General features: G+C 41.7%; 1 protein-coding gene across 8 annotated transcripts in view; it reads right to left on the bottom strand.

Annotated features, from left to right (window-relative positions):
- Positions 1–12,017, bottom strand: part of SORCS1 (sortilin related VPS10 domain containing receptor 1) — a 496,054-nt gene that overhangs the window by 148,010 nt on the left and 336,027 nt on the right. For all 8 annotated transcript variants that reach the window (XM_081192000.1, XM_081192006.1, XM_081192004.1 and 5 more), the window contains exons 17-18: positions 6,025–6,138; positions 5,055–5,226 (exon numbers count right to left, since the gene is read on the bottom strand). In XM_081192000.1, coding sequence (XP_081048126.1) covers positions 5,055–5,226; positions 6,025–6,138 — 286 coding nt within the window. The remainder of the gene's footprint in view (positions 1–5,054; positions 5,227–6,024; positions 6,139–12,017) is intronic.

A 12,017-nucleotide genomic window follows, 5' to 3' on the forward strand; every position in this document is an offset into this window, starting at 1 on the left:
ATGTTTGTTCATAATGTCATTTTAAATAATGGAAAACCATTATTACATCCCAACTTAATCTCATGTGGCATAAACCCATACGTGTTTAATTTGGAAGTTAAGTCCCACTGTGTTCAATTGTGCTTATTCCAAGGTAAGTGTGCACAGGCTTGCTGTCTATGTCCCTCACACCCTTCAAGAAAACACCTGGCATCAACTCCAGACAAGCAAGAACTTTCCTTGCACTGCTGATATCAGCAGTGAAAAAGAAAGTCCGCTTCTGCATACATACATACATACATACATACATACATACATACCCCTAAACATTTTGTGAATCTTTGTACTTTTGTCCATTTACTGTATTTAGTTTTACTGATTTGAACTATAAAATGGTGATTTTCTTAAGTCAAAATGAGAGTCCCCCTAAACATTTTTTTTTAAAGAAAAAAAGCACTGGATGTAGGCATCACAGGGTTCACTGAAACGTACTCCCAGCACAAGGTGTATATGGTTATAGCAGCCTTGGCATAATATAAAAAGGACTTAGAAAAAGGTACTGAGTCGCTTCTAATATGTCTTCTTCTTTTTAATCCCTTTTAATAAATTTTGGTGGGCCAAAGAATATGCTGAGTCTACAGCTGTCCGAGGAGCAGAAAATCACTTTGGAGCTCAGCAGGACATGGACTTCTGATTCACATCATGGCTTCCTGCTGAGAAAGGTGCCTCCTTCCAGTCTAATTAGAGGAGACCTACAGCTGCCACTCTTCCAGTGCCTCTTTCACAAGATGAATTTCCTTGCTTTTTCCAGTTCATTCCTGTTAAAATTATTTAGTCCTTTGAACTGAAAATGCCTCCCACCTGTCCCTGAACTAAATACACAACCTGTAGTTCAGGATTTAACACATTTCTAAAAGGCCATGTTTCAAAAGCTGGCATTTAAGAATTTCAGTATTTCAGGGCAAGCAGCTTTTATGCAATAGTGTGACCAGCAGGACAGATATTTTCTGTGCCAACGAAGAAAAACAAGAAGAGGGGCAAAAAGAGACACCCAAAACTTAACATTTCTAAGTGTGTTGAAAGTTGACTTCATAGTTCCACAGCATAGGGGACAGGTTGTTGTTCAGTGGTATAGCGCTTGATTTACATACAAGAGAGGTTCCAGGTTCAATACCTGCTGTTTCCAGATAGTGGGACAGAGTCCTGCTTGAAACCCTTGGCAGCCAGCTAAGAGTCAAATCATATGGAACTAGATGAAACAATAGTCTGACTTGGTATAACGCACTTTCCTAGGTTCCTGTGTTGCTTCCCACAGGTCTTTTCCCCCTGCATCCATAAATTGGTCAGAACATCTTTCACAGTATTGTATACATAGGAAGTGCATTTCTGCATGATGTGCTTATACCACAGTCCAAACATAAAGCATAAGTCCAAATGGCTTGAGAACACTTCTGTAATCAGGTGTTTGACTAAATCACAGTGTAGGGTGTCCAGGAAATTACAGTGTAGGGTGTAGAAAGCTGCACAAGAGCAACTCAGTAAATATAGAATATCGCTAGGTATGTGTAACTGACACCCATAATGAGGATTTCTACAGTACATGAAATTACAAAAGACTGATCTGTATCTGTCATTCCCCCCCCCTTCATTCATCACAGTGACAAATGTAGTGCTAGACTGAATAGTTTTGTGACTCTGCTGAGCTCAGATAATAAGGTAGGCAGTAAAGGGAACACATTTCTCCCACAGGTTTTACATCAATGCATCAAAGCTGTGATTCTAAGTGTATCTTAATCATTTCTTCCCCAAAGTCTCCTTAAGATGGTCCTCTATGGCATCCAATAGTGCTCAAACATTCTCCGAGTACCTGAATATTTATCAAATATTCTCCAAATACTTAATACTGAAAAGCACATGCTTTGTGTGCAAAAAGCCCCAAGTTCATCCCTCGGCATCTTCTGCCTGGTGGAAATACTGCTGTCTGAAACCCTGGATTGCTGCAGTGCAAGTAATCCAGAGAGGGGCAAGTTGAATGGGGGCTTTTCATGGAGTGGGCACAATCTGATGTTCTTGCTGTTGTGGCTGCACTGCACCAAGCTCCCTGCTGCTTTGCCCTCTCTCTCTCTCTCTCTCTCTCTCAGTAACCAGCATTACGAAGCATTGGGAAGCCAGGTCAGCAACACAGTCCTGCCTGTACTGTTCTGCCACCTGCTGCTGCTTGTATCCGTGCATATTTTTTTTTAAAAAAATGATCTGTTTCTGAATTGTTCTGTGCTCTCTCTATGAGAAAGCTGCTTCAACAAGAAGCACAGCATCCAGATCAAAGGAAGTAATAAAGGTAAAGGACCCCTGACAGTTAAGTCAAGTAGCAGACGACTCTGGGATTGCAGCACTCATCTCACTTTACAGGCCGAGGAAGTCGGCGTTTGTCCTCAGACAGTTTTTCCGGGTCATGTGGCCAGCTTGACTAAGCCGCTTCTGGTGCAACGGAACACTGAAACCAGAGCAGTGCACGGAAATGCTGTTTACCTTCCCGCTGGAGCAGTACCTATTTATCTACTTGCACTTTTTTTTGGCGTGCTTTCGAACTGCTAGGTTGGCAGCAGTTGGGACTGAGCAACAGGAGCTCACCCCATCGCGGGGATTCAAACTGCTGACCTTCTGATCGGCAAGCCCAAGATGCTTAGTGGTTTAGACCACAGTGCCACCCGCGTCCCTTAAGGGATGTAATAGTCCCACTCTATTCTGCCATAGTCAGACCACACCTGGAATAGTGTGTCCCATTCTGAAAACCACAATTTAAAAAGGATATTGACAAACTAGAATGTGTGCAGAGAAGGGAGACAAAAATGATCAAGGGTCCTGAAATAAAGCCTTATGAGGAATGGTTGAAGAAGTTGTGTATGTTTGGCCTCGAAAAAGAGTGAGAGGAGCCATGATAGCTATCTTCAAGTATCTAAGGGTTGTCACATGGAAGATGGAGTCAGCTTGTTTTCTTGTGCTCCAGAGGGTAGGACCCGAACCAATGACTTCAAGTTACAAGAAAGGAGATTCCAACTAAACATCAGGAAAAACTTTATGATAGTAAGAGCTACTTGACAGTAGACTGGACTCCCTTGGGAGGTGGTGGACTATCCTTCATTGGAAGTATTTAAGCAGAGGTTGAACGGCCATCTGTCTTGGATGCTTTAGTTGAGATTCCTGTATTGAAGAGTTGGACTAGATGACCCTGGGGTTCATTTTATCTCTCCAATTCTAAGCAGTTTCCAACCCTTCCATCAACTCAACGTGATTGGAGTGCCCCGAGGAAATAATTCTCTGTGATTAAAAGCTAGCCCCATCCATCAGAATAAGAGATCCTCTCCCCCAACTCTCCATCACCTTCCCTCTTGAGCTCTGCGGGGCTTCCTTAGTTGGGTCCAAACAGAGTCACTTGAAAATGAAGTGATACACCTCAAGGCATCTTGATAATAGAACAATCTAATGAGGTAAAATGAGAACCTTCCTTGTAATTCAGGGTATACAAAGAGCTGATGCACATGCCTAACCCATGGCTATATAAACAAGCAAGGTGTTAAATAATTAGCTGCATTTTATACCTGAATTCTTCTCACAGCCTCTGAGATTCTTTACACCTATGGATTCAAAAGTAACAGCCTGGCCCATTTACAGAATATGATTATAACTTGATTACGTGTAAGTCATGCATGGAGTTTCAATGTGGGAGGAGATGATACTGCTAATTTTAATCACCTTAATGAGGACAACACCTTCAAACAATCAATTTCAGTCTCACCCAAGTGGCTGCAAGCATGATTTTTTTCTATGAAGTGCTGGGCCTTACATGTAAATCAAAATGTTAAACAATGAGATGTAATCAAAATGTTTTTAAATCTAGTCCCAAGCTTGACATTTAATTGGAAGCTTTCAGTTAAGCAATGACTTGTTATCTCTTTATCCTTGCAGATGTTTAAAACATATTTTAAAGCAGGTTTTGCAACAGGCAGTTGTTGTTTCTCCTTGGATGTCTTCCAGAATATAATTCTCAAGCATTTGCTTTTTCTGGTCTTTATGCAGATTACCGTAACTCAAATTTTTCAGCCCATAGTCCAGTGCAGAGATGGTTTTTAAGACACCTATAGCATAGGAATTTTAATTTCTCTCTTTCTCTTTCTCTCTCTCTCTCTCTCTCTCTCTCTCTCTCTCTCTCTCTCTCTCACACACACACACACACACACACACAGACACACATGTCTTGAGCCAAATTTGGTAGCAAAAAACTTTCCATGTCTTAACACAAATATACCCTCTATACTTATATGCTATCTTATATTGTGTAAATTGCTTCGATTCAGATGCTGCAGTCAGTTTTGTAGCATCTATTTCTTAAACATGTATAAAGATGGGAACTGATGGGTGAGGTTTTCTCTAGATTTCTGCAGAGTGAATGCCCCATTTTAACTCCTTGCGAATGCACACATTACTATCTTGCAAATGCACCTAGCATAAAACTATCCTATGAGTACTTGCATTTGATAATGTTGAGTTCAATGGTTGATAGAACGGATGTCAGGGTCTTTATTATCCCATGGTTGTCTTTTCACCAGTAGGTGTTGACTTTTCTAGTCACTAAGTTGTGGGATTCAAGAAGAATAAAACTATCTGTTTCAACATGGAAACTAATCCACAATTAGCACTTCTTAAGCAAGACTGGGTGTCCTCCATGCCTCATTTAAGTAACAAATGGTAGTTGACAGAACGCATTGTTTCAGAAATGTAAATTTTCCATATCCTCTAAATGCTGGCTTTGCCATTTGCTTGGCAATATTTGCCCAGGTAACTTCACTTTTGGGTCTACCCTTCAAGGAATTGGGAAGGGCAAAAGTGGAAGTGAGCAAAGGTTACAGAAGTTAACGAAGCCTTGCTTATTGTAGCCCAGATACACAGCTCATATTTATTAAGCCATTAATCAGTTAAATCCCACTGGCCAATTAATTTTGTTCACTTCTATCCATTTTCTTCTAAACGATTCAGACTCAAAAGCCCCAGTGGGAAATGTGTGAAAGACAACATACCTCCTCCAGCTGCACCATGAAGGTAACATTGTGCCCTTGTTCTGATGTCAATGTGCCATCTGAAGTGACAACTCGGAGTCCTCGTGGGGCTTTGCCAGGACACTGCTGAGGCTTGGCTGTGTACTGTTCACGCACACCATCTGTGCAGTTATTAGATACAACCTTTCTATACCTGTTGAAAGTGGGAAGCAGACACAACAGTGTAAGGAAGGACCACTGCAAGATGCTTACTTAAGACTATTTACTCTTTTTCAAGACCACCACCACAATACCCCAATTAGTTTAAGCAAATCATAACAATAACAGCAACTGTTATTATTTCATCACTTCTTACAGAAAAAGTCTCATAACCATTCACAACAAATTAAGAACACACAGATATAATAAAGCAGCCAAAATAAATAAGACCATTAATGACGCTAAATGTTAATCTGACAGCAATTGATAATAAGGAATTTTATCACAAAACAGCATAGGTTGCGTGCACACTTAAAAACAGTTTCAAAGCTGATTCTCTCCCTCAAAGAGCTATGGGCATTGTAGTTTACCTCTCACAGAGCTAAAATTGACAGCAACTCATAAAAAAACTACTGTGCCCATAAGTCTTTGAGGGGTGTATGTTTGCTTTTCATGTGCTTTAAAGGTATAGTGTTTACACACCCTAACACAAAATGAGGATAAATGGAGAAGCAGAGATGCCACCATTTCCAAAGCTCTGGCACTGATGTCAGCCAGAGAGGAAGGATAAATATGTCTTTCTTTGTGCCAGCTCCAGACTGGCACAGCAGGGAAGGCTGGGTCATATGCATCACTGGTAGCTAGACTGTCTTAGAATCCCTTGGCAAGCCCCTCCGCATTTGAAGCCTTGCTCTGCAATAGACCTGATGAACAGCATGAGGAAAGCTTAACAACCATTCACAAATAATATTAACAACTAGATTCTGGTAAGTCTGATCTGAAAACAACTCACCCAGTGCTGTTGAGATAACTCTGACCAATACTGCAGTCTTTTGACAAGGAGGATGGGTTGTACCAAAATGCAGGCAAGCACTGGCCATTGCTGTGACGCTCAAATCCATAGTCACTGGTTTGAATGAAGGAGAGATTGTTTCAGTGATATGTGAATCAGAAGCACATAATTCTGAGAGATCATGTTATAGTGAAGCCTGCAGAGAGGTATACCACATTCACATAAATACAGCCCTGGAAGCTTACTTTGTCTTCTGCACATATATCTGTTTCACACAGGTATACATACATCTGTCTACAACTTGAGGGTGGTGTTGTACAGCTGTGGGCTTCTTGTCTGCATTTGCCTCAATCAGTCATCATGGGCATACATAGAAGTTGGTCAGATTGGCTCCTACCAATGGCTCAAAAACCATACCTCCCCACTCTGGCTTGGAGTGGCTAGGAGCCCCCCCCCCTCCATCTGTTTGCATGCTCAGACAGATGGACCAACAGAGGGGGAGGAGGAGAGGGGGAGGAGAGCAGCAATGGAGAAAGACACTGGAAGAGCGTGAAAGGTGAAAAAAGTGCAAACTTTTTGAGTTTCTGGTCTCTCCCGGCTTCAGAGGCACCAATACATCTCCTTGCCGAGGGCACATGTGGGGTGGGTGAAGGTGCTGATATAGCTCCTTGCCAAGGGCACAAGGAAGCATAGGTATGGCTCTGTCAGTAACTATACAACATTTGAGCCTGGTTGATTTTGGATCATGACCATTCATTTCAGTATCATAATTTTAGCAGAAACTACTCTTTAGTACCCAGTGGATGGGTAGGTCAAAGCACAGCGAATATGTACCAGACTCCCCATGCATTTTGTCGCCTTCACTTCTTTGGGTTGTTGTGTGATGTTGGAAGTTATCTAGAGGATAACTATGGCCAGAGGAAATGAAGCTGCCTTATATCAGATCTCACCATTGGTCAATCTAGTTCAGTAGATTGGCTATTCTGACTCCCCACTAGTTTCTAAGATTGCCCCCCAGATTTGATATCTGAGATCCTTTTGCTGGAGATGTCAGAGGGTGAATGTGGGACCTTTTGGGTGCAAAATGTGTGGTCCACAACTGAGCTGAGTGTTGTCCCAGGAATTGCTCAATTTCCTTTGAAAACAAGTTATATGCAAAGGAAGGGGAGAATGAAGGCTGAACTTCTGCTAAGACTGCACAAGAAAACGTACAGAGGTAGAGAAGGGATGATGCAGTTAGCGCTTGTTGGACAGCCCTGTCCAGTGCTATTTTTCTAGAAAAAGAGGTTCTGTAATTCACAATGAACACCCCCCTCATTCTTTTAGAATGGCAATGGCACCTACCTTAGAGGTGCCAGAACTCAGCTCCTGTGAGTTCCAGCTGGAAAAGAAAAGCCCTGACCCCATCTTTCTTTTTGGCAATGGAATTGAGCCAACATTTTCACTTCACTCTTTCATATGTATAACATTCCTGAGTCTTTTTGCAAGCATGCTAAACACTGGTTAATTGTTTTGCAAACAGATACTTGGTTACCCAAAGGATGCAAAATAATTTTATAAGCATCCTAAGTGGAGAGACAGCGTAAAGGCTATTGAAATTATCATTCCACAAGTGATAAAACTCATTTTCATTTATTTATAAATGAGGTTTCTTTCCTCTGTAATCTGATTGTCAACACACTGAAATGCTTGTATTGCTGAGGTCTCATGTATCAATATAATTAAAAAGCTGTAACGCTGCACTCTCACAGCATGTTCAATAATCAAGTGAAAGGCAGAGCAGCAAAATATGCAGAAAAGAGAATACGTGTTCAAAGCCTGATTTAATCAGTTTGAGTTTTTATGCTACATGCACCCTTTCTTCTAGGCAAGGAATCCTAGATGATATCTCTCAGTGCTGGATATGGATGACACAAGTGCTTAATTTTGAAAAGAGCAGAAGCAGGGCTCAAGCTGTCCTTTGAATTGCCTTGGGAGTCCTGCCTTAGTTAAGATGTTTTGAGAGCTGGATGTAGGTGACAGAAAAACACTCTGCATATACCATACTCAGAGATGCATATCTTCATATATTCCAGGACTGAACTCTGTCAATGAAATCATGATTCAGACCTTATATTTAGAGCCTATGATTTATAAATAATGAATCTGTATAAACATGCAATTCAATATAATGTGCCAATATACTATAGATTACTATGCTATATAACTCCACACCTCCATAATATACTGAACTGGTGGATATGGGCCATAATCCTTTGTTGAGGCAAATGGACCCCTTCAAATCTCTATCGTTATTGTCAGGGCCACTTCATTTGTATGTATGTTTGTATGGACATGCTCTTATTCGGATGCTTTCTCCACCTCCCCCCCCCCCTTTGTTGCTTAATAGTGGTGCAAGGGCACTTCCAGAGAGATTGTTTATTCACACAAAATTTGGTTGGCATCCCAAACTTTCCAGCACAACTATCTTATCCCTTTCGTAAGTGCAAAATGTCTGATTAAAAATTTGGAAAGTGCAGGATAACAACCACTAGCTGGCAATGTTGTGTAATCTCCACTTGTAGATGTCACGATGAATGTTCACTAAACAGGTAACATTGTACAACCTCTGTGTAAGGCTTGTGTGAATGTATCGGCATGAATGCCCAATGAGAAGCCTGTCTGGAAAGTCCCCAAAGCTCCTTTAGAGCAAGGACTAGGAGAAGAGGCATGTAGACTCAAAGTAAACTTGAGCATGGAAGCAATCTCTTGGAACTGAGAGACTGCATGCATCCTTGCTTGTTATATGAAGGGAAGCTTTGCTTCTGCACATGACTGTGGCATGAAGGGAAGCTTTGCTTCTGCACATGACTGTGGCATGATGGGAAGCTTTGTTTCTGCACATGATGCTGCACAAACCGTTCTAATACTAAGACATTCCCTCATCACCCTAGAATGTCCAGTTCACATTGAGTTCATGAAAACATTATACTCTGACCTGTTCTTAATGCATAGTTGACCACATCTATCGGAATGTAATTGTTTAAGTCTTGCTATATCAATCACTAGTTATAATTTAATTGGGAGGTTTTCATGCCTGTCTAGTTCGGTGCTCCCTTTCCCAGCCTTTAATCTATTGGTGATTAATGCCCATATGTGGCACCTTGCTTTGTACTTGTGTTAACCAATCAGCAACAAGCACATACGTGGCAATGCTGTAATATTCAATAAAAGAGACTCCCCGAGACTTGCTCGGGAGAGGCCTCCCAGATGACACTTGCCACTCGTCTGTCGTTTATTTCAACCCAACAGTTATACTCACTAGTGTCTAAGTAGAGCGTTCTTGATGGACTGTAACATTTGCCCTGGCAGCCTTGGATTTGCCATTCCCAGGACCCCTCCATCTATATTAAATATCTAGTTGCCCTGAGAATCTAATGTTTCCCAGGGTCCATCGCACCTAGGATACAGCTGAAATAAATAAAAAATGGTCCAGTAGCACCTTAAAGACCAACTAAGTTTGTTCTGGGTATAAGCTATAAGGCGGGGAAAAGCTTATACCCAGAACAAACTTAGTTGGTCTCTAAGGTGCTACTGGACAATTCTTTATTTATTTCGACTGTGTCAGACTAACACAGCTACCTACCTGAATCTAGGATACAGCTGTTGCAGCATTTCTGAAGATAAAAGAGTTGGAGGTGTGGGACTGACAGAGGGCAATTTGTGTGTTTGCACGACTAGCAGAATGGATGTGTGGGAATGGGGTACTAAACTCTTCTCTTGCCTGAACCTAGCTGGAAGAAGAGTCATTGGGGAAAGGAGGTGTATGCATGGAGGTGAAGTGTGGTTGGTGGAGAAGATTCTACAATTCTCACCTGCGCACACCTTTTGGATTCCCTCCTGGCATCTTCACCATATAGCACACCTCTTTACCCTGACTTTTGACACCTGAGATGTATATTTTTAGGTTCCACCTTAATTCTGAGATTGTAAGTTGTTTGAAACTGTTTGCCCAGGCAGGTGCATTATGTGGCCCATGAGAGCAGCAAAATAAGCAGACTGTACAACGGTGATGGGATACAATCAGGCCAAACCTTGATTGATAGCAGTAGACAGGGCAAGGGTTGGCATGGCATTGGGTCCCAGGATCAGTTCATCATTCCACAAGTCCCATGTTGATGGAATGGATCTGCTGGGTTTGGATCGCTCCAAACCCGTATGACAGGAGTCAGCCAGTGTTGAACCTTACTGTGGTGCAAACCAAGCAAGCAAGGTCTTACTGGGGGACCAGATGCAGATTCCAAGCACTGGCAGAGGAACGGGAGTGCGGAGGGAACGGACCACCCCCGGCAGCACTATGCTACACCCCACAGGCAGCACATCACGCCCCCAGAACGCGCACCACACCTCTGCGGGTGCCGCGCCACTCTCCCCAAGGCACGTGTCATGCCCCCCAGGGGGCGCCAGTCACGCCCCCGCCTGCTCTCTTCTTCTTCGGTGGAAGAAGATTGGAAGAAATTTAAATACTATTTACAGAAATATTGCAAAATTAATGAATGTTAGAATGATGTCAGAATGAAGTTAAGTGGTTTAAGCAGCAATGTTTTAAAGGTGTATGAAAAATGGATTAATAATAGGTGAGAACTCAAAGTTATATTATATTAAGTTAAAGGATTAAGACAAAAATAAAGAGGGAAAGAAACTGCTGAATTAACTAACTGAACTGGAATACAAAAAAGGGAGGTGTGAGGAGGTCAGGGAAGCAAGGATATGAATATATGATATGGAAAGATTGATGTGTTTTTTCTTCTTTTTAAAATGTTTTTTATCTTTTTTCTGTATTTTGTATTTTTCTTTTTTTATTTTTATTGTTGTCTTTTTGTCTAATTATTTTACTTATGTAACTTTTTTCCTTTGAAAACTTAATAAATATCATTTTTAAAATATATATATATAGTGGTACCTCAGGTTAAGTACTTAATTCGTTCTGGAGGTCCGTTCTTAACCTGAAACTGTTCTTAATCTGAAGCACCACTTAAGCTAATGGGGCCTCCTGCTGCTGCTGCGCCGCGGCTGCACGATTTCTGTTCTCATCCTGAAGCAAAGTTCTTAACCCGAGGTACTATTTCTGGGTTAGCGGAGTCTGTAACCTGAAGCGTATGTAACCCGAGGTACCACTGTATAGGCTTCCCTTCCCCTCTGCAACAAGGATAGCTTTTTCCTATGAGCACATCACACAGAGAAGATACTAAGCAAAAATCTTGCCCAGCATTTTGCTGCAATCTATGGGCCCCTGTGCTGCCAGGCAAAGGCGTCCCATGCTTATTGGGTACGGAACAGGGCTTTTAGCATTGTGTTTTAAGTGCTATAGCCCAGCTTGTGATTTTAAATTGAAGGACAAGTAGTGAAACAACAGCAACAACTTTAACTTCCATTTAAGATACATTTGTATGTTTCTACCACAAAACTAGCTCTCTGCAGTAAGCAAACAGATGCTGACTTTTGATTGCAACATTTTTTGGTTTTGGCAACTCCCTGCCTGCCTGCCTGCCTTTACATCCATTCATTCACCTACCTACACACAGAGAGAGAAATATGCTGAGAAATGACAGAAGCAACTCCTTTGCATCTCACTAGAGAGGCATTAGCATCACTCTTTCACCTTGCAGACCTGTAATCTAATGAATTTCTTGTCTTCTCTCTGATGCACACAGAACTCTGATGATAACAACAAATTGCTGCCTAACTGCAGACACAACAGGCTGCCTTGCAATCAACAAGCATCAGCATCAATTGGGACAAAGGATGAACCCCGCTACTTAAATCTGAAAATGGGAGTGCACTAAGATCAATAGCATTACAGCCAGACATCTGGTGTTTGAAACAGGTATTTGACATGTTCCCTGACAGCCTGACACCTGAGGCTGCAATCATGAAACCCACTTTACCTTGGAATAAGCCTCACTGAATTCAATGGTACATGTTTCTGAGCAAACAAAGATTGTGCTGCATGT

Source organism: Podarcis bocagei (genome assembly GCF_964188305.1).
Source record: "Podarcis bocagei genome assembly, chromosome: 4".
Classification (NCBI taxonomy): domain Eukaryota; kingdom Metazoa; phylum Chordata; class Lepidosauria; order Squamata; family Lacertidae; genus Podarcis; species Podarcis bocagei.